Source organism: Artemia sp. Qi Xiang Cuo, chromosome 9 (genome assembly GCF_049724085.1).
Source record: "Artemia sp. Qi Xiang Cuo chromosome 9, ASM4972408v1, whole genome shotgun sequence".
Classification (NCBI taxonomy): domain Eukaryota; kingdom Metazoa; phylum Arthropoda; class Branchiopoda; order Anostraca; family Artemiidae; genus Artemia; species Artemia sp. Qi Xiang Cuo.
In genome coordinates, this window is record NC_142802.1 from 61,647,048 (window position 1) to 61,670,784 (window position 23,737).

The window sequence follows — 23,737 nt, forward strand, 5'->3', positions numbered from 1 at the left end:
GTTGATACACAAATAGAGATTGTACACAGGGCTCCTTATGGTTCTATTCAAGATTTTCTTGAAATTTTTCCCGAACAGCTGGCATAAGTAAAATTAGTAATAAGCCCTGTATTGTCTTAGGTGACTTCAATATTAACATGCTGGATATGGAGTCTTTAGTGACTTCTCAGTTATTATATTTGTGAATGTCTTATGGTCTGTTCCCAACAATTAACATCCCAAATAGAGTTTCTAGGACGTCTGCAAAACTTATGGATAATATTTTTTCCAATACACCTTTTAGATCGCCAGGAGTTCTTGTAAATGTGGAATCTGACCACTTGGGTGTTTTTGCAGAATTTGAGGTAGCAATCCCTAAGCGAGAAACTCCTGAACGAAGTAAAAGAGTTGTATTTTTTGATCGTAGTGCCCTATTGAAACTAAAAAATAATATGGATCATATTGATTGGGTATCTCTGTTTGGAAATGAGAGTGATGTAAATACTAAATTTTCACTCTTTTATGGTAAGCTTTTAGAAGTGGTTAAGGAAGTAGAAGTGGCGAAGAGTTCAAAAGGTAAAAAAAATTATGCAAGGAAACTATGGATAACGTATGATCTTCTTCAAAAAATAAATGTAAGAGATAGACTGTTCAAGTTACAAGCTTTAAAACCTGCGGAAGAGAATAAAGAGCGATACCGTACTTTTCGTAATGGTTTGAATAATCTCCTCTGTGAGGCTAAACAAAAATATTTTAGTATGAAGTTTAAGGATGTTAAAGGTAACCCGTTGAAAACTTGGCAAATAATCCGTAATATTTAATATTTTACCAACTGAAGTGACTGTTAATGAGGTTATAATTGCAGATGGTACTGGGATATGTAATGAGTTTCTAAATCATTTTTCTTCAGAAGGCCTACAAATAGCCGAGATTATTTCCTCGTCTCAAGAAGACCCACCCTTTGGATATTCTCTACCATCTCCTGCAAATGTATTACTACATCTAAAGATGATTACATTAGATGAGTTAAGGGATATTATCTATAGTGTGAAAAATAGTTCGTCTGGTAGTGACCTAGTGAGCCTAAAAATTCTAAAATGCATTTTCCCTTGTATATCTGGTGTTTTGACATCATTGATTAATGATTGCTTCCGTCAAGGAAGGTTTCCAGATTGTTTAAAAAATGCAAGAGTGACACCGGCTTATAAAGGTGGTGATAGAAATGATTTGGGTAATTATCGCCCAATATCCGTCTTGCCAGTTATCTCTCGTCTTATTGAAAAATGTTTTAGCAATCGGTTGACCCATTTTTTGAGAAGTTTAATTTGTTGAATAATAATCAGTTTGGTTTCAGAAAAGATAGGAAGACAGAGGATGCATTGATATTTTTGACTAGTATAATTAACATAGCTTTAGATGAAGGATTTAAGGTTGGTGCAGTGTTTCTTGACCTACAGAAGGCTTTTGATACAGTTGACCATGGCCTACTCCTGGAAAAATGCGAGGTCTATGGGATCCGAGGTAAAGCTCTTGACCTTATACGGAGTTTCCTTAGTAACCGGTACCAGTTTGTTGAGATGACTCGTATATAATCAGGACCCTGCCCAGTGGCTAGTGGTGTCCCGCAGGGTTCAGTTCTTGGTCCAATTCTTTTTTTATTGTATATTAATGATATGCCTAATTGTATCCCATGTTGTTGTTTTAATGTTAGTGATATAGGAATGAGACGGTATCATTATTTTCGGATGACACAGTTGTTGTTAGTACCGCGAAGACAGAAGAATTACTTCAGACATCGATGAAAGGTGCTATTGAAAGGTTATATTCCTGGTTGAGGGTAAATAGGTTAAAGATTAATCTGGGTAAGACTAATTTTGTTATTTTTTCCCGTTCACCAGATTTGTATCCATGGATTCAGGATATTGTAACACAGTATGGAGCTTTAAAGCGGGTGTGTTCTTATAAGTACCTGGGGGTTTATATTGATGACGTTTTATCATTCAAGCGCCATGTACATTATGTTTGTAAAACTGTGTCTCCTAACCTGGGTATAATTAGAAAACTTAAGCATTTTTTCCTCCTTTGGTTATGTGCCTTTTTTAGTTTTTTATTATCCATCCGTATATATTGTATTGCAGAGGTGTTTGGCTTAGAACATTTCCTCCAATTGTTCGGCCAGTAGGAGCTCTACAAAACAACGCTGTTCGGCTGTTAGAAGGCCTACAACCCCGGGATTCGGGACGAAACGCGTATGAGCGTGTAAAGATATTACCAGCTTCCGGATTACGGGAGTTGTATACACTTCTATTCATTTTTAGGATTCAGAGGGGTACAAACCTCCCGTGTTTTGATAGCTTGGCAAACCTGAGATCTTCCGACCATGATTATGATACTAGGTCATCTGTAGAGAGTAATATTCCGCTGGTTGTTTCGGCCCGATCGATGTTTTCTTTGCTTCACAGGGGGATCAGAAGTTGGAACCATCTTGATTAAAATATAAAAATATAGTTGATATTTCTTCGTTTAAGATAGTAATTAAAGGGATACTTTTTAGTAAGTATGAATTTTTTTTTTTTTTTTAAGATATTTGTAAATATTTATGGCTCCTTGGGGTGATGATTATGAATATGATAGTAAATTTAATGAAAATGTTAAGGTGTAAGGTTTGTGGTGCTGTTAGGGGACTGTGATATAGATAGTTTATTTTTTTTTCGTTTTTTCATTTTTTGTTATTTGATTGTATTTTTTCAACCCTCTTGGACAAGTTTAATTCTTTGGGTGACCGTTAAAATGATTTTAAATTTTTTTATTGTTTATAATAAATCTCTCTCTCTCTTTCTCTCTTTGAAAAACTTTTTTTTCAGAAGGTTGTTTTTTTAGTTAATTTCTGTTCGTTTTTGATTGCCAAAGTTTTGGGTATTATAGTGAATATGTCCCCAGTTTTCATGTCTTTGGTAAATACATTCTTAGACCACATGTCTTCATGTGGTCTAAGAATGTAACATGTCCTCATGTTACATTCATGTCTTTGGTGTAAGAATTACAAAAATCTAGTTCTAATTTAATAGTTCTAATTAGTGGCCTTTGTTTATTTCAACACCCTCTTAACATCCCCTGAAAGTTTCAAGTACAATCATTAGCCGTTCCTCGGATATTTCAGTCAAACCCTTCTGACAACCAAGATGCGATTAATATCTTTTGATTGAATATTATGACCCATAGCCGCTCCTAAGATATTGCAGATATACTCTGTTAGTAATCGGGATGCACATATTGTCTTTTGATTTAGTTTAAAATTCCCCTCGGTATTCCCTGAAGGTTAAAGCACTGTTCAAAATTCCCAATAGGTTTCAACTTAATGCCATATCCCATTCCAGAGATATTGCTGATGCGTCCTTGTGACAATCAGCATGCACATAATGTGGTTTGATTTTGTTCCACATCCTCTAACATTCTCTGAAAGTAGTCACAAGTAAATGTAGTGCCAATTACAAGCAGTCACGGTCACAAGTTCTCACATTTATAAGTAGTCAATGTTGCAGCCGCAACCAGTTGCATTTGCAACTGCAGTAGTAGTAATGACCCTGAAAGCTCCAAGTTAACCCTTGCCCGTTCCTAAGATACTGCAGATATGCCTTTTTAATAACTTGGATGCAGACAGTGTCTTTTGATTTAACTCAACATGCCCCTCAATTTTCCCCGAAATTTCGCCGTAAAACCTTTAGTATTTTCGGACGCACCCAGGATCAAATATTCCCCCGTTTCCTAACGGTAAATCCTGCTTGATAAAAATGGAAAATTGGATAATTTACAATCCTTACCCATGGGGCATGGCATCCGTGGAGGCAAATCTATTGGACCTTGTTACTATTTTGAATAAAAAGGCTTTTTAATATTACTATCAGTATAAATGGTAGCATCTAAAAGGGCATGAGGAAGGGGGAGGGGGGATGGTTGCTCTCCGTTTCTTTTTCAACTTCCCTGTCAACATGATTTTGAAGTTTCTACTTAATAGCCTTAGCCATTCCTGAGATATTACTACTGTTCCCTTTCAAAGCTCTCCTGCACAGTGGTGTTTTTAGAATGTCGGGGGGGGGGGGGGGGGGTACCAGCTAAGTGCTACCGGAAGTCCAGAAACTTACCAGCAACTAAGTATATTACTGTCATTGCCCCCTTTTCAGCTTATTTATTATGACGCTACTAAAAAAGATAAAATAGTGAGTTCAATTAACCAAACTGAAGAGCTCTAATCATGCAAACCCTTGAATCAGATACAAAACAGCATAAGCACTGTAAATACTTCTGGTATTTTAGTCCGTCTTGATTTTTTCCCAAAGTAACTTAAAACATCGTCAATATCCAACTTGATGTTGCAAATAATATACATGTGTGCAAAACCATTCAACCTGCCGTCTCCTGTCTGATTACGGAGGTACGTTTTAAGCTGGTTTAGCATACTAAATGAATACTCTGAAGATGGTAACAAGAAGAATAAAATCAAGAGTGAATGCACAGTTAGAAAAAAACCGTTGTCACACGCACCAATAGTTTTAGAAGCTTCATCAGGATAATGAGAGTCGCCTATAGACCTATATTTTGCTTGCCAGACAGTTAGATAAGCAAGGAGGCTGGTCTCAGAGAAACTGAACTACTTATATTTTTGCCAACCCCAGAGGGCACAGTTCAGTGTCACGTAAGTGAGACACCGCTCGGTATGCTAGTCTATAACACGACTAAATACAGTAGACGTGTTCTTTCCCTCGTTTACGTGTTTATAATCTCCCATGTTCTTGCACTGACTTCTTTTTGAAAAAATTTCATAGACAATGATAAGAAAATATCCACTCATTATGTTTCCGGAATGTGAAGTTTCTACTTCGTATGCCCTATCAACTAGCAATAAACGCCTGGTTTCCGCTTATGGGAAAACTGACTCACGGCTCATCAGCGCCAAGGTTATTTTATTTTTAGTCTAAATTAGTTGAATACTTTTTATACAGTTGAGGTTCAGAAAATTAGTTATACTTGCTTCATATTTAGAGTTTTTTTTTCCAAAGCCTAACTTTTTTTTTCTTCGTATTCATTTTCTATGTTTTCTTTACTAATATGATTGTGCTTGTACTCCACCCCGGACCTTTTTGTGTTCTCTTTGGCAACAAAATATTAATTTAAAGTGATTCAAGGGCTATGTTCCCTATGCGAGGCCTGGTAAACTATTTTTCTGCTCTCCTTCGGCTGTTGTGTCTCAACCGAAGTTGACACTTTTGCTATAGTTCAATATCTGAGATTCACCTATATCCATCTAGCAATTTATATTTTCCAAAATTGATGCACATTATTTTTTGGAATAAAAATACGTTGAAAATCGTGGGGAAAATGGCTAGAAATGTGACATAGTGACAAATCATGCAACAAAGGTGACAAATCAGCAAACACAAAACTAAAAACAAACGGCAGCCAATAGCTTAAGGAGGTGTAACCAGGGCTACTAAGTCGGTTAAAAGTTATTATAACCAACTCCAACTCCAGACATTTTCAACCGATTGCAACTCATACTCCATTGAGCAAAAATTTACTAATACTCCGACTTCACAACTCTGGATGTAACCATCAATTGAAGGTATAGCTATCTTTGGTATTGAACATATTGTTATGGTTTCCCTAATTTTTAAGTAAGTTTAGATTCTTCTTCAAGAAAGTCAAGTATAATAATAATTCTGGTTTGGTGATTGGTTAGATCTGAGACTATTTGAATTCAGTGATATATGTATCTTGTCCTTTTGGCGCAAATTACAGCTGCGGAGTTGTCGTACATTTGCTTGTTTCAGAAGGGAGGAGCCCAAGGAGCCAGAAAAGAAGCTATAGGAAGAAAAACAGCAATGATGATACAAAACTAAGGAAATTTTCATTTTCTCTTATTGATTTTCTTAAAATCATTTAAGTGGGATAGCCCAGTTGTTGTCATGGGGATTGTCAATATAAGAGAGAATAGACAAGTTGGTAATTGGAAAAAAGGTTGTATAAAACATTATTACCCAGCTCAAGCTCTTTTAGGAGTAGCAGCTGCAACTCAAACTTTGTTATGGGGATTGTCAGTATATGGTTGTTATGGGGATTGTCAGAATATTAGAGATTAGACCAGTTGTTATTTGGAAAAGATGTTGTACAAAACATTATTACCCAGCTCGAGCTCTTTTAGGAGTAGCAGCTGCAACTCAAACTTTGTTATGGGGATTGTCAGTATATGGTTGTTATGGAGATTGTTAGAATATTAGAGATTCGACCAGTTGTTAGTTGGAAAATAAGTTGTACAAAACATTATTACCCAGCTCGAGCTCTTTTAGGAGTAGCAGCTGCAACTCGAACTTTATTATGGGGATTGTTAGTATATGGTTGTTATGGGGATTGTCAGAATATGAGAGATTAGACCAGTTGTTAGTTGGAAAAGAAGTTGTACAAAACATTATTACCCAGCTCGAGCTCTTTTAGGAGTAGCAGCTGCAACTCAAACTTTGTTATGGGGATTGTCAGTAGATGGTTGTTATGGGGATTGACAGAATATGAGAGATTCGACCTTTTGTTAGTTGGAAAATAAGTTGTACAAAACATTATTACCCAGCTCGAGCTCTTTTAGGAGTAGCAGCTACAACTCGAACTTTGTTATGGGGATTGTCAGTATATGGTTGTTATGGGGATTGTCAGAATATGAGAGATTAGACCAGTTGTTAGTTGGAAAAGAAGTTGTACAAAACATTATTATCCAGCTCGAGCTCTTTTAGGAGTAGCAGCTGCAACTCAAACTTTGTTATGGGGATTGTCAGTATATGGTTGTTATGTGGATTGTCAGAATATTAGATATTAGACCAGTTGTTAGTTGGAAAAGAAGTTGTATAAAACATTATTATCCAGCTCGAGCTCGTTTAGGAATAGCAGCTGCAACTCAAACTTTGTTATGGGGATTGTCAGTATATGGTTGTTATGGGGATTGTCAGAATATTAGATATTAGACCAGTTGTTAGTTGGAAAAGAAGTTGTACAAAACATTATTATCCAGCTCAATCTCTTTTAGGAGTAGCAGCTGCAACTCAAACTTTGTTATGGGGGTTGTCAGTATATGTTTGTTATGGGGATTGTCAGAATATGAGAGATTAGACCAGTTGTTAGTTGGAAAAGAAGTTGTACAAAACATTATTACCCAGCTCAAGCTCTTTTAGGAATAGCAGCTGCAACTCAAACTTTGTTATGGGGATTGTCAGTATATGGTTGTTATGAGGATTGTCAGAATATGAGAGATTAGACCAGTTGTTAGTTGGAAAAGAAGTTGTACAAAACATTATTACCCAGCTCGAGCTCTTTTAGGAATAGCAGCTACAACTCGAACTTCTGAAAGAACCTTTCTTTCCTGCCGGGTCTTACGAGTCATTTTAAAGCCTAAAAATAAAACACAATATAAATATTTAAAAAAGCTAGCTTTCAGAACAACATAATGCATATTTTACACTTCAGAAATACACATACATATAGGCGAAGGGATGGAGGGAGTCTCCTCAGCAAATTTTAGTGCTTGATGTTTTGGATTTTCACCTCCTCTACAGTAAGACCCTCTAACACACCCCATCTCATTTTAATGGTTCGACCTGTGCGCAGCTATGCTTAAAAAGGAAGACAAAAATAATGGGAAGAATTTGTGATTAATTTTAATAGTGCAAAAATCATTAAGTTTAGAGTTGCCCATCCAAAGCAAACCAAAGAAAACTTAACTGAATTTGAACAAAGAGGGACAAACCCAAAAAAAAGAGAATCATAATGATGAAAATTACACCATTAGATTCACGAAATTAGAGAATCTATTTGCAGATGCTTCAAGTCCCCACGAACAAAAATACAAAATTTAGTTGTTTCTCAGAAAGTATGATCACGGGTGTGTTTTTTCTAGAAGGAGTGACCATATCTAGCCAATTGTCTTATATTATCGGAAAAAGGCTCTTTTAAATAGAAAGTGGATATTCTGCTGCCATTTTGTTGTGTGAAGCAATAGCTGCAGTTTAGTGAAGAGTGAACTTCGGCACATAGTAAACGAAATTGGAAAAACAGATTTTTAAAGAGCCTGCCAAGCAACAAATACTTCCCACATGACACTGTTTCGAAAATTACAATAGAAACTTTATAAGAAATTTTGAGAATTTGAAAAAAAAACAATCTTAAATCCGTAAAAAACGATGTTCAGTTGAAATTAAAAACAACGTTAAATCACTATTTTCGAAAAGCTTGATCGGCGTTTACAGTGCACCACCTTGAACAGCAAGAATGAAATCATAGGATGCGGAGAAGGCTCGGTTAGACGGAAATGATATTAAACAGTGCCCTTTCTCAAATAAAAAAATAGATAGAGTAGCACCCATGGGGCATCTTTAAATATTTCCTCCTGCAAAGCATCAATTTCTGCCCAAATAGACACAAACTATCCAAGAATGTGAATTCTGGCATAACTCAATTTATTTGTCATGATTTAAGACCCTTACTACTAGTAATACTAACAAATCACTACAGAAACAAGCGGCCTGAGGCAAACACAGCTACAAACATCCTTTCTTCATCCTAATCTATTCAAAGCCTTCCTCTTTACACTCTCCCAAGAAGTCCTCATTTCCCTTAAATCTTTCCATGTGGCCCTGAACTGGAGGTTTAGGTTTTCCCCACCTTGAACACTGAAGCAAATCATATTTTAGCATGGGTAGCAGGGCTGCTGTGCATCCAGTGGAGACACAGCATAGAGCTCCAGTGGATGAGCTATTTGACGCATTATTCAGAATTTTCTTATAGTAATCAAAGAGGAAATACGGCAGAGGGTTAGGGAAAAGAATTATTAGTGAAGAAAATAAGCATTGAGGGCATCGTAGATGATGGCGAAGAAGACTTAAAGTAAGGTGTTCTTTTAAAGTTTGTATCTTAAACCCAAGAGACTTGGCAAACTGATATAATCCGGGTTGCAGCGGTAGATAGCAACCTAGTAAGAGACGAGCACGTCCAATGTTAAGAAATATAAAAACCCATAGCTCCTAAAAAAAGTCAGATCAAAACAAAAAGTACACCATTAGAACCGCCATGTCTGAAATTTACACTCAGGAACAACACTTTAGTAGCGTAGAATCTGTCAAACCTCTTGTAGTCACTTCAAGAACCTAAGTATCCATACCCGGTTCCAATGTCCTTGCAGACAATTACTTTACCAGTTGAGTTCAAGAAAAATGTTAAAGGCGAGTTTTTCTGTCAAATGAGGGATGCTAAAACATTTTGGGTATTGGATTTAAATGAGCTTTACAGGACACATTATCCAGGATTAGCAGATAATCAAAGAGGACCTATTGGAGGCGAAAGGAAATCAAAGGGTTAAGAAAAGAGGCCAACAACGAAGAAAATAAGGATTGACAAAAAAAATAGTGGAGACGATTTAAAGGAAGATTAATTCTGATACTATTCCTAAAAATAGACATTATCCTAAAAGACAGGAATAAAATACAGAAACAGGGTAATTTATTCATGAACAAAATATCAAATGATTAAATTTTTCCTACAAATTCACAGCAAGCAAAGGTTACATTTAGGACAGATCTTTAGACTAGTTATTCTTGGTTCTGATTATTCTTCGAGTATGTGCGGCCACCACTCTTTACCAGATGCCAGCTAAAAGAAGAGAAGAAAAAAAGAAGAAAAAAACAGCTATTATTTGCGTAACACGCACAGAACCACATAAATACACACATACACACACAAACTAATTAACTAATTAAAAAAAGACATATATCCTAGCCGAGTGGATTGGTGCGCTGGATTTAGGATTCTTTGTCCGAGAGGGCGAAAGTTCGAATCCTAGTGTACCCAAATTTGGTTTGGACGAGGGTCAGTGGTGTGACTCTGTAAGCTCAGCCAGAGTCGACCCAGCTTTAAATGGATACCTGGAGAAATCTGGGGAAAGTAAACAGGAAGGGTGCGCGAAAGCACAGGATTGTTGGCCCCCCCATTGCACTTCCTGGCTGAAGGGTCAAGAAACGGAGATCAGCACCGCCGGTAGGAACCGTAAAGTCCAATGCTGTATTATTTGTTTTATTTTTACATATAATTCTAACAATAAGGTCTTTTATTGGCAGTTGTCGGTGTAGTGCTCCCACAGAGCATTATATGTTTGTCATTCAATTTCAGGTGATAGCAAAACTTTTAAGCTAAGTTGTCTTTTACCACGAGAAAATTCCACGTATAACGTAAAATGATTAAAAATAGGGGTACGGAGGTCCGCGCCAAAAAAAAAAAAAATTAAAAGTTTGGCCTTACAATTTGTGTATTGTCATGGCAAATGCAGGTCGAGATGGAAATTGATGTCGTTCAACAGTACATCCAAATAACCTAACCTAACCAATCAGGATTACAGCTTGCGACAGCTTGCAGAGAAAGGCTTTTGGCATGTTCAAGTCAAAAGCGATACGATACCTCGCTAATTCAAGCCATGTCAGGTTTGGACGACTTGCATAAGGTGCCTGAAGTGGCATATTCGCTGTTCATCCTGACGTTCTAGCTGGACAACACAATGGGTAGGTAAAGGACTGAACACGATGGTCTTTATTTTTCAAATAGACAAAATTTTTGCCATGTCGCTTACAACCATTTCATTTGACAGAAAACTAAGGTCAGCCTTAAGATTAAACACAGGGCATACTTCATTACATGCAGGAGGGTCAAACCGTCTATTTCAACACCATTTGGCACAGTGAAAATGAGCTGTACGTTTGAATGCATTTGTCTCAGTGAAGCAGCAAGTCGACTTATATCATCGTCCACTTTTGACATTATATCTTAACCTTTGGCGTAGTTGTTTGTGTCTCGCAATATTTTTTCTAAGAGATCCATAAGGTTATGAGAGATTTCATAATTTAAAAGATGTTAGAGGCGTTCTTCAACAGCTTCATCGGGTTCTAAAAAGCATAATTGGCCATATGAGGGTTGTCTAAAATCATCTTCTAGTCGATTCTTCAAAATTACCATCACCTTCAGCTGATTCTTATGGGGAATCAAATCACTGTTTAGCGTCGAATTCAAGGCCATGATTCAGGTATGCTTGTTTGTATGTAGCTTAAGGAATGTTATTCACAGTTTTGAGATCTTCAAAACTTGTTGCATTCTTCAGATGATAGAGAAGTACTCGCGAATAGAAGCACTCGGGATGAGCCACAAAATTTACGTTGTTAATTCGACCATTGACACACAATGGACGGATTCGTCGTCCCCATGTACTCGTTTTTCCATTCGATTTAAAGAGTCCAGGCATTTAACAATAATATAGAAATTCCTGATTTTTCATTTTTGTCAACGCCTTGTCGTGTCAAAATGCGCTTCCGACATTGAGCCTTGTTGTCCAATATCTACCAAATCTTCTTGGGCTTGGCTGATATCTTTCATTTGGTAATGTCCAGGTAAATTAATATTTAAACGTTGAATGACATGACCCTTTCTTGGATACGGTAACTAAATGAACCCTAGCATACTTCAGTTGGTGTAATGTAGCGTCCTCCACATAGGTATCTGCTTCTTTGTAAACCCAGCACCGTTGATTTTCGACCATCTTTACCGAAGCACAATCATGTCCTTTGTAGCAGTTTTTATATAAATACTTTACCGGATGAATACTGCCAACATATTCGATATTGATATGACATTAAAATTTAAAATGGCGACAAGATGATTATCACGAGTAACTCGATGATTACTGGAGTCTCTTTGATAAACAGTAAGGTCTTGTGAAAGTTTTTGTTCATTTCGTCTAATTTAGGGTCATAACGACGCCGATACTTCGTATTTTCATCATTCGCTAAAGATGTAACTGGAAAACTGAAGCGGCACTGCAATATTCCATTTTTATTGATCACACAACTTGCATTTGGATTTAACTCCTAAAACGGATTACGAATCATCCACTTTAAGATAGATTCTCTTAGTAAAGAATCGTCGGTATTTAGAATTTCAGCCGAAATAAGATCATCAATTTTGACTGGTTACGGATTCAATCACGAAGACTCATGATCAATAACAAATACATATGTGGTAGTCCATGTTTATGCAATTCAATTGTATACACATATACTGCCATTTTCTAAATATCTGTCTTTTGAAAATATCATTGATTATTTCTTCAAATTTCAGTTTTGCGATTCGAATAACAAGATCGGGATAATCTCAAGTAGACTGTCCTATGATAATTTGATTATTGTCAGATTTAGCACTTGCTGCATCTTTAAAATCGGGCCAATCAGGATTGCAAGTTATAGTTATAAAGAAATCGGGGGGTCCAAGGCGACAAACAATATCCAAGGCGTCTTCAAAATGTTCACCAAAGTAGCGTGTTGAACCGATGAATGAGTATTATTACTTAGTATTATTATAGCTGTAGTATTACTTTTTGGCCAACGACCGCATTCTGTTTCGAGGCAAAGTCGCTGAGAAGTCGTGTGACACCTATGTAGTTTCAGCCATAATGGCATTCTGGTTGAGTTTTATCCATTGGATGCGATCACGCTCAACATGAATCTCGGTATCAACAAGATACTGGTGAAAGCCTTCCACCGAAATGTAAAGCATTAAAACCAATCCGACGCAGGTTGGGTATCACAACTTGCAGAGAAAGGGTTTTGGCATGTTCAGATCGAAAAGCAATAAGATACCTCACTAATTAAAGCAGTGTTAGATGTGGACGACTTACATAAGGTATTTGAAGTGGCATATCGACTGTCCATCCTGATGTTCCACCTGGACAAAAGAATGGACAGGTAAAGGGCTCCACACGATGGTTGGAATTTTTTCAACTGACAAGATTTTTGCCACGTTGTTTTACAACCATTTCATTTGACGGAAAACTATGGTCAGCATTAAGAGTAATCACAGCAAATACTCCATTACATGCAGGAGGGTACAATCATCTACAATCAACACCACCTGGCACAGTAAAAATGAGCTGCACGTTTGGAGGCTATTGTCCCAGTAAAGCAGCACTTCGGTTTACATCACTCTCCACTTCTCGTATTATCTCGTAACCTTGAGCATGGTTGTTTGTGTGTCGCAATATTTCTTTAAAGAGATTCGTTAAATTACGAGTCATCCCACAATTTAAAGGATTACAAGGTGTTCTTCAATAGCTTCATCGGAGTCTATAAAGTACATGGGGCTATATGAAGGTGGTTCAAAATCACATTCAGTGGTTCGTATTGGATGTGCCACTAAAGTGATTTTGTGATAAATTCGGCCAGCTACTTTAAAGCTAAAAACACTACGACTATTGATAGTTCGATCATCGCTTACATCGAATGAAGCTAGAGCAAAAAATGAGGTCAAGTTTCGGATTCGTTTGTGGTACTCTTTAGAGAGCAAGTGAGGCAAACCAATTCATTATGGAAATTGTGGTGGTGGTAGTGCAATTTGACCATGCAAGCAGCAATCTTCAAATGAATTATCTTTGTTTGCTACTCTTTCCTCAGGAAAAAGTAGGGCTCCACAATGAATATAAGCAATGTTGAAGGATCCCAATAGCTCATATGCAACACTTACGTCGTTTACTGCATTTGTGTAGGTTTGTAATGGGTTTAATGCTACACCTTGTTGGCACTGAAGATTGCGACGACGCTATTCTTCTAAACTAATATTTCTTTTTCCTTCACTTTCATTTGGTTCGTTCCGATTCTAACTTTCGAACCGCAAAACTCCCTTTCACAAGCTTTCGAACCGCAAAATTCTTTGTTTTTCAGTTTTATTTTTTACACATTCTGATTCTCGCAGTTGCTTGTCTTCTAACCGCACAATTCTCTGTTCTTCAATTTCATTTTTGAAACGTTCTGATCAAACCGCATGTTTCTTCAATTTCGTTTTTGATTCATTCTCATTCTCTCTTACGCATTAACATAATTATCACTTTATTCTTTAGTTTAAGTCATGAGGTGTCGATTTTGTTTTTTAATCGTTGTGATTGTCGTTGTCGCATATCTTCTATCGAATATTTCTTTGTTCTTCACTTTCATTTTTGATTCGTTCTGATCCTCGCTATCACATGTCTTGCAATCGCATGTTTCTTGATTCTTCACTTTTGTTTGACTCGTTGTAATTCTCGCTGCCGCTTATATTTTAACCGCGCATTTCTTAGTTCTTCACTTTCGTTTCTGACTCGTTATGATTCTCACTGTTGCATATCTTCTAACCGCATATTTCTTTGTTATTTATTTTGCTTTTTAATTTGTTTTGATTTTCTTTGTCGCATGTCTTGTTGTTTCGCATACTTCTTTGTTGTTTCACTTTTGTTTTTGACTCGTTTTAATTCTCACTGCCACTCATCTTCTCACCACAAATTTTTCTGTTATTTACTTTCATTTCTGACTCGTTTTAATCCTCGCAATTATTCCAGCTGTATATTTCTTTGTTCTTTATTTTCGTTTATCCTTACTTCAAAAACGATCTAGATATGTCAGAAGTTTGAGAAAATTCGCTAAGAGCTTTAATCTTTGCATGGAGAAGTTTATATTAAATTGCAGAGCAAAAAACTGGTAATTGCAAATTATTTGCATATATTTTGACAAGGGATTACAACAACTCTAAAACCTTAAAAAAAAGTGTGAAGCTCAGTAAAAATCGTTGTTAGAAATCAGACTTGCGGTAATAATTTTATGTCTTTGAATAGTCACAGTATTAAAAGACATTCAATTCCGCAAAGAGCAAAAAAACTGGTAATTTCAAAAATATTTGTATATATTTTAACAAGGGATTACAACAATTCAAAAACCTTAAGGAAGAAAACTAAAAGTTTGAAGCTTAGTACAAATCGTTGTTAGAAAAACATCATTACCGAATGTTTTTTCTTATAAGTATAAGCAATGTCTTTTTAAGACATGAAAAACTGTTGAAAAAATTTTTAAGTTCAGTTCAGAATCGCTAAAGTTATTATGTAAACTGCATAAATATTTACGATGCCTGAGCAATAATTTTAATGTTTTAATTCAAACTACAAAAATACCAGAAAATTTTAAAATTACCTTGTTTTTTATTATATAAAATCCACTCGCTAAATGATTAAGCTTTTCAGGTTTGAACACGCCCATTTATATAATGTCAGTAGGAAGGCCCAAAAAACGAAAATTTGCAATTATTACAAATGATGATTCCCTATATTGACAAGGGATTACAAGAATTCAAAAACCTTAAAAAAGAAAAACCAAAATTTTGAAGCATATTACATATCGTTGCTAGAAATTGGACTAGTTTCAATAATCAAATATCTTTGAACAGAAACAGTATGAATACATTAAATTGCGTAAGGAGCAAAAAACTGGTAATTGCAGAAACATTTGTATATATTTCAAAAGAAATAACAACAATTCTAAAACCTTAAAGAAGAAAACTAAAAGTTTGAAGCTTAGTAGAAATCGTTGTTAGAAATTGGACTTGCTTTAATAATCAAATATCTTTGAAAAGACACAGTGTGAAAAGACATTAAATTGCGCAAAGAGGAAAATACTGGTAGTTGCAAAAATATTAGTATATATATTAACAAGGAATTACAACAATTCAAAAATCTTAAAAAAGAAAACCAAAAGTTTGAAACTTAGTTGATATCGTTGTTTGAAATCGGACATGCTATAATACTCAAATATCTTTAAAAAAACTGTAATATGAGAAGACAACAAATTGTATAAAACTGTCTGCGGTTAGAAGACAAGCGATAATGAGAATCTATATATAGAAGCCTGCCGCGTGCCGAGTGCCGGGGCCCACCACAGGTTCGATACAGCCACCCTGGGAAAAATACAAATTCTTTCTCAAGGTTGACCTATTTAGATCGTTTTTGTGGCCAGAAATATCAATTTACCAGTTTGAAGAAAAAAAACAACTATGTAGCAGATTTCAAGGCCGAGCCCCGTCATGGCTGCACGACAGACTTCTCTATATTGATTCTTGTTGTCACCTGTCTTGTAGCCGCAGACAACGTGAGCCTCTTCTTGGAGTTATGGCGTCATCATAGTTTTGATACAACCACCATGGTATAAAATAAAAAATCTTCCTTGGTTGTGCCTTTTTTAGATAGTTTTAGGGGCCGGAAATGACAGTATGTCAGTTAAGGGAAAAACACTGTGTAGCAGATTTCAAGGCCAAGCCCCGTCATGGCTGCAAGACAGGCTTATCTATATTAGTTCTTGTTGTCACTTGTCTTATAATCGCAGATAATGTAAGCCCCTTCTTGATGTCATGGCGTCAGCATAGATTCGATACAACCAGCCATGGGAAAATACAAATTCTTCCTTAAAGCCGTGACCTTTTTAGATCATTTTAGTGGCCAGAAATGTCAATATGCCAGTTAAGAAAAAAAAAACTGTGTAGCCGATTTCCAGGCCAGGCCCCTTCATGGCTGCATGACAGGCTGGTCTATATTAATCATTGTTGTCACTTGTCTTGTAACCACAGACAGTGGGAACCTCTTCTTGATTTTATGGCGTTACCGTAGTTTAGATACAACCGCCATGGGAAAAATACAAATTCTTCCTTAAAGTCGTGACATTTTTAGATCGTTTTAGTCGCCAGAAATGTCAACATGCCAGTTAAGAAAAAAAACAACTGTATAGCCAATTTTGAGGCCAGGCCCCGTCATGGCTGCATCACATGCTTGTCTATATTGATTCTTGTTGTCACTTATCTTGTAATCGCAGACAATGTGAGCCTCTTCTTGATGTTATGGCGTCACCATAGATTCGATACATCCACCATGTGCAAAATCCAAATTCTCCCTTTAAAGTTTTGACCTTTTTAGATGGTTTTAGTGGCCAGAAATGTCAATATGCTAGTTAAGAAAAAAAAACTGTGCAGCCGATTTCGAAGCCGGACCGTGGCACTCGGCATATAGTAGGCTTGTATATGTTGATTCTCGTTGTAAATAGCAACATCCGAATGAGTCAGCTTTGTTTGCTACTATTTCCACGGGAAAATAGAGGGCTCCCCAGGGAACACATAGAACGTTGAAGGGTCCCAATGAGTTGTAATAAACAGTTGCGTTGTTTATGACATCTTTGTAGGTTTGTACTGGGTTTTTCGCCAGATTTTGTTGGCGTCGAAGATTGTGATAGCGTTGTTCTTCTAACGTAAAATTTCTTTCTACTTCACTTTTGTTTTTGACTGGTTCTGAATTTTGCTGTCGCTTGTTTCTAACAGTACAATTCTTTGTTTTTCACCCTATTTTTGACAGGTTCTGATACTCGCTTTCTCGCAATTCTTTGTAATCCTCACTGCAGCTTATCGTTTAACCGCATATTTCCTTGCTCTTGCTGTGGCATGTCTTTTAGCCACATATTTCTTTTTTCTTCATTTTTGTTTTTGAGCAGTTTTAATTCTTGCTGCCGCTTATCATCGAACCGTATGTTTTTTGTTATTCACTTATGTTTTTAACTCGTTGTAATTGTAGCAGACGGAAGTATTCTGACTGTATATATTGGTTGTTTATTTTCGTTTATCATTACTTTAGACATTTTTCCAATAACCTTTACCTTAGCTGCTCAGATTGGTCTTGGCAGGTTTGATAGTAAGGTTGTTGATTTGTCCTATAGGCATTATGAAACAACTTCAAATGCCTTTCTTAAGTAAACTAATTATACTTGATATTTTAATCTTAGCTATGTTCCTTTTGTAATGTTACATGCGTCATATAAATAAAATGATACGTTTGCTCCTGGGGGGGGGGGATGATGCAATTTTCTTTTGAAATGTACTCCTAAGTATGACGTCAATTATATTATTGTTGTTGTCAATCATATGTTTCTTGTGTAATTTTGCCTGTATCATAGACACTGAAAACGATAAAACCACTACTGAGGCAAACATCACGTATGTATGCTTTTCGAATGTATTCATAAATATGGCGTCACTTGACTCATGAATTTTTCTTTTCCAAAATTAAGGATCCTAACGAATTTTGTCAAACTTCTGACCTATATAGCCCATTTTTTTAGGCCAAAATATCCCAGGATACAAATTTTCCCGAAAAAATAGAGCCGTTTTGAAAAAAAAAAAAAAAAAAAATTATTGCTCGTTATAAGAAATAGTATATATAGACTCTTCGAGATTTCCCGTTGAGTCAGAGGTCTGCGCACTAGCTATTAAAGGTAATATTCATTTAGGGGAAAAGGTTCGGAGGAAAATAACAAGTAAACACAGCTCCAAAAAGAATTACTTCTTATGAAACATTTAAATATATGTTTTTAATTATCGTAAAATACAACCCGTCCTCCTGTTCAGCTATATACACGTTTGGGAGGAGGGGAATGGGGCATGAGTACTGCCCCTGCCCTCACTATTATAAATTGTTTAAAAGAATGTTTTGCATAAGCACCTTACAAAATGGAATGCAGAAATAACATTTTGCTTTAAGACAAATCCCTTTATATAGATAAATTTAGTAAAAAAAATATTTGCAAGGTACAAACAACAGGTAAAAATAATAACAACGGAATGTCTTGCATATAATCCTTACATATAACACAATACCCTTACATATAAACAATTTGGACTTCCTTTTCATTTAAAATCAATTCTCATGCCTCAAATATTGAGCTAATTTTTAGAGGATACTAAGGAACAGGAAGCCGATATACTATTTTAACAAGTCTGCATGATGATTGCATAACGGTGATATCCCTCTTCAAAAAAAGGAAGCAAATCAGATCCGAGTAACTACAGACCTATCAGTTTAACCTGTATCACATGCAAAATGCAAGAATCTTCACTCCACGATAACATATTACAGTACCTACTCGAAAGAAGCCTCATTTCACCCGCACAGTTTGAATTTCTCAAGAAAAGATCAGCAGAAAGCCAGCTACTTGTCGCTACAAACGCCTGGAGAAACTATATGGATAGTTGGGTGCAGGTAGATATTTTATACAGGTAGATCAGGTAGATGCAGTTAGATCTCAGAAAAGCCTTTGATAAAGTCTCACAAAGTCAACTTCTTCGAAAACTACAGTCTATCGGTGTGGACTGGAGCAGCAATGAGACAAAAGTCACAAGTGGAGTAGTTCAAGGTAGTGTTCTGGGGCCTTTACTATTCAATATTTACATAAATGATCTCCCAAATAACACAGATTCTGAGATACTGCTTTATGCAGATGACACGAAAATCTCTCGCGCAATAACAAGCTTTGAAGATACAGAAATACTACAGCAAGACTTAAACAAAATAGCAGAATGGATGAAAAAATGGAGCATGGAAGTGAATACAGAAAAAAGTTGTCATGTTCGGCTAGGCCCTAAACACATTTCTCGCCACTACTACTTTGAAGGACAACAGATACCTATACAAGAAGAAGCGCAAGACTTGGGAGTGACAATTGACAGTGACATGACTTTCACCAAGCACTACGAGCCAATCAGCTCTAAGTCATCACAAGTCTTGGGAATTATTCGAAGAAATTTCTCTCTTACTGACTCAGCACTGTTTTCTACGCTCTTCAAATCGTTAGTGAGACCAATGATCAAATACGGTCATACAACAACCAGACCATTTTTTCAAAAAGACAGCAATGCAATAGAAAAATCCAAAGGACGGCTACTAAATTTGTTCTATCACTTAGAGACTTATCATACCAAGACCCTTTGAAAAAATTGTCGCTCCCAAGTCTCTCACACCGATTTTTGAGAGGAGATCTTATTGAAGTATATAAAATATGCAACAGATACTACGACAACATCCCTCCACAAGAGATAATAACATTCAAGAATAATAACCTGAGAGGTCACGGTTTAAGCTAACCGAAGAACGTTTCATAAGAGATGTTGGTAGATGGGCATTCAGCAACCACATTGTCTCCGAGTGGAACGCACTACCATCAGACACTGTCAACTCAGATTCAGTCAATGCATTTAAGAACAAGATTGACAATCATTATAGTGAAAAAGCATTTGATTATTTAAATTTTTGTGGATAGAGGCGCAAGCCTGTTTTCGCAATATATTATTATTATTATTATAATTGTGCAATACTGTATTTATTTTTATCATACTGGTGCAAAAGAATAAAATGAGGGTGGATACAATCTCTTCTTCAACTCATATTAGTCAAATTCCGTCGATTTATCTGGCAAACGACAGATAAAAAGGATTTACCTTCCAAGATAATTGGTTCTTGTTTTTTCTGCCTCGTCCTGATTCGTGGAGCTTTATACTTCTCTTCAACAATATCAGACATCACTTGCACTTCTTTTCTTTTTGAATCATCAGCTTTAGAAGTATCATTCTTGAATCTCAATGTCTTCTTATTCAAATCGCAAACCTTTACAGCAACCCCATTTATTAGACTTGGGTTTATATTTAACATTGATGTTTCACCAGCCTTCTTTTTCTGTATTTTACTGGTTCTTGTAGATTTTGGTGAGGTGCATTCGAAGGCTTTACCAGGTTCAGTGCCCTTTACATTGATCAACAAAAAAACAATATAAAAATATATAAATAAACATAAGACATAACAAAATATGAGATATAAATACAAAAATCATAAAAGAAAAGTCTACTAAGGAAGAACGCCGTAGGCACTAAGTTCGATATTCTTTCTATTATATCCGGCCGCGGGTCAATATTTTTTTTCTGACCGGTTCAAAACTTATATCCTGAAGTCCTTGGTCCACGAGACGCCCAGATACAAAAAATTTGAGAAAATATCGGTTTCACTGAAAAGGGCCAAAAAACCTTTTTATTTTTTTAAAAACGACACGAAACTTACATCCTCAAGTTCCTGGGCCAAGAGAATCCCTAAACACAAAACATAATTTAGTTTGGGGATAAGGGCCACTAAAAACCAGGGCCAAAATAACATTTTTTTTCGACTGGCCTAATAATTCTATCTGAAAAACCTTGGGTAAAACGACCTTCAACTCGCAAGATGAACGAAAAGAAAAGACACAGACTCATAAGAAAAAGGGGTTAAATTTTCAGTTTTTTACAATTAGTTTGCTGAATAGAAGATGAACACACCACTCGGCGCATCTTTTTATTTATCGTTCCCGCCACAAAATCCATTTTGAGCCCTTAAAGAGACCCTTAAAGTGACACTATGTTCCTATTTTTTGCTTCTTTTAAAAACCCTATTTTTTCTTTAAATATAAAGTTATTTATTTTTCCGTTGAGAAAGGCTCCCGGGCGTGGAGTCGAAATATTTGGATTTTTTTATTAATGAATGTTTTGCTGTGTTTTATTTTTGTTTTTGTTTTTTTCACAGCTTTATTCAAATTAAATCCCTTTATCTTTCCTAATTTTTTTATATTTTTTTTTTGCTAATCGAAAAAGGCTGAAAACATACCAGTCGATTCTATATCCAATGTTAAAGCTAATACTTTATGATCATATACTCCACATGCCTAGATTTATTACAAACAAATATGATTAATTTAACTATCTAAAAATCTTATAATTCTACTAATTCTTAAGCGTTTTCATAAGTAAGATACAAATGGATTAACAAACGGTAAAAGTTGTGAATTAAAACGATATGAAATGGCGGAGCTTTCGGATCTATAAATTGTTAAGACTATCACATTTGATTGTAATACACCCATACCAGAGGAATACATAGCTCTGAAATGTTAACTTCACATTAGGTTTAGAGTGTTTTTTGTTGTTTTTTTTTATGGTCCAAGCTATCTTAGCCCCAAAAAGGTCAAATTATTTTCTCTTCTTTTACTTCCTTTATCTTGAAAATTAAAACCGTAGCTCCCTGGCAAAGTGTGACCAAGTGACCAAAAATCACCAAGCGAAATTTTTTTTTTTTTACAAATGGCACTGGCGTGTATTTATTTAAAGATACTAGTAGCTATAACAAAGTATATTATGAAGATCTGATGTACATGTATCTTTCAAGAATACTTACAGGATGGCTTCGGCCTCATATAAGACCAAATACAGTAATTTTCAAATCAGGTGAACTAAAATCCCCCTCTTCATCCACCCAAAAACTTATTTTAATTATTAATTAAAATAATAATAAAACCTATTTAATTAATTAAAATAATATATTAATAATATAATAAAATAATATAATTATATAATACATTATAATATATATTATTATATATAATAATATATTATTTTATATATTAATAAAATAATATAATAATAATAATAATTAATTAAAAATAGTAATAAAACTTATTTTTTTTAATTATTACAGAAATAAATAGCTGATCCAGCATTTTCACTGAATGTTCAATTCTTGCCCAATATTTTGACGAAAATCCAGTGTTTTAGTTCATATCCAAAAAACTGAAAAAACATTACCAAGTATTGCTAAAAAAAAAAAAAAATAAAACAACGTCAACTAAACAACGAACAAAATAAATAAAAATGTTTTCCATAAACTAAATTTTGCAGAGAAAAGTAGAGTCACATTCAAAAACCAAAACGAGTCAAAACAAGTCCATGATGATTTGAACTTGCAACAAACTGTATGAGATTAAACTGAATAATTACATCCAACATGAAGGAAACAGATACTGGAAGGCAGAAAACTGCATGAGATTAAACTGAAAAAATACATCCAACATAAAGGAAACAGATACTGGAAACAAACTGGAAGGAAAAAACTGTATGAGATTAAACTGAATAATTACATCCAACATGAAGGAAACAGATACTGGAAGGAAGAAAACTGTATGAGATTAAACTGAAAAAATACATTCAACATGAAGGAAACAGATACTGGAAACAAACTGGAAGGAAAAAACTGTATGAGATTAAACTGAAAAAATACATCCAACATGAAGGAAACAGATACTGGAAACAAACTGGAAGTAAAAAACTGTATGAGATTAAACTGAAAATATACATCCAACATGAAGCAAACAGATACTGGAAACAAACTGGAAGGAAAAAACTGTATGAGATTAAACTGAAAAAATACATCCAACATGAAGGAAACAGATACTGGAAACAAACTGGAATTAAAAAACTGAATGAGATTAAACTGAAAAAATACATTCAACATGAAGGAAACAGATACTGGAAACAAACTGCAAGTAAAAAACTGTATGAGATTAAACTGAAAATATACATCCAACATGAAGAAAACAGATACTGGAAACAAACTGGACGGAAAAAACTGTATGAGATTAAACTGAAAAAATACATCCAACATGAAGGAAACAGATACTGGAAACAAACTGGAAGGAAAAAACTGTATGAGATTAAACTGAAAAAATACATCCAACATGAAGGAAACAGATACTGGAAACAAACTGGAAGGAAAAAACTGTATGAGATTAAACTGAAAAAATACATCCAACATGAAGGAAACAGATACTGGAAACAAACTGGAAGGAAAAACTGTACGAGATTAAACTGAATAATTACATCCAACATGAAGAAAACAGATACTGCTATGGATGAATAAGTAAATCCTAAAACGATGAAACATTAAATGAATGATGAAGTCAAGCTTAAAATGCACAGCAGTAACCCAAAACAAGCACAGTGCGTCTTGTACACTTTAATGAAAAGGAAATGTATTTCAAAGTTTTTCTTTTATGATTATAATCTTTAAAAACAAATATTTAGTTTTTGTCAATTTTTCAACGAAAATACCAAAAAATCTTCAAAGTTTAGTTGAGAAATGCTCCCCCTTCCAAATTGTTTTCGAAAGTAAATATGAAAAAACGAAAAAGTATTTGGTAATCAGCTTTGAAGTTACATGTGTACAGGG

At 35.3% G+C, this 23,737-nt stretch overlaps 1 protein-coding gene across 1 annotated transcript in view; it reads right to left on the bottom strand.

Moving 5' to 3' along the window:
• Nucleotides 1–23,737, bottom strand: part of LOC148948907 (uncharacterized) — an 89,580-nt gene that overhangs the window by 50,034 nt on the left and 15,809 nt on the right. Inside the window, exons 5-6 of the mRNA XM_089094134.1 lie at nt 20,155–20,455; nt 7,320–7,410 (exon numbers count right to left, since the gene is read on the bottom strand). Coding sequence (XP_088950260.1) covers nt 7,320–7,410; nt 20,155–20,455 — 392 coding nt within the window. The remainder of the gene's footprint in view (nt 1–7,319; nt 7,411–20,154; nt 20,456–23,737) is intronic.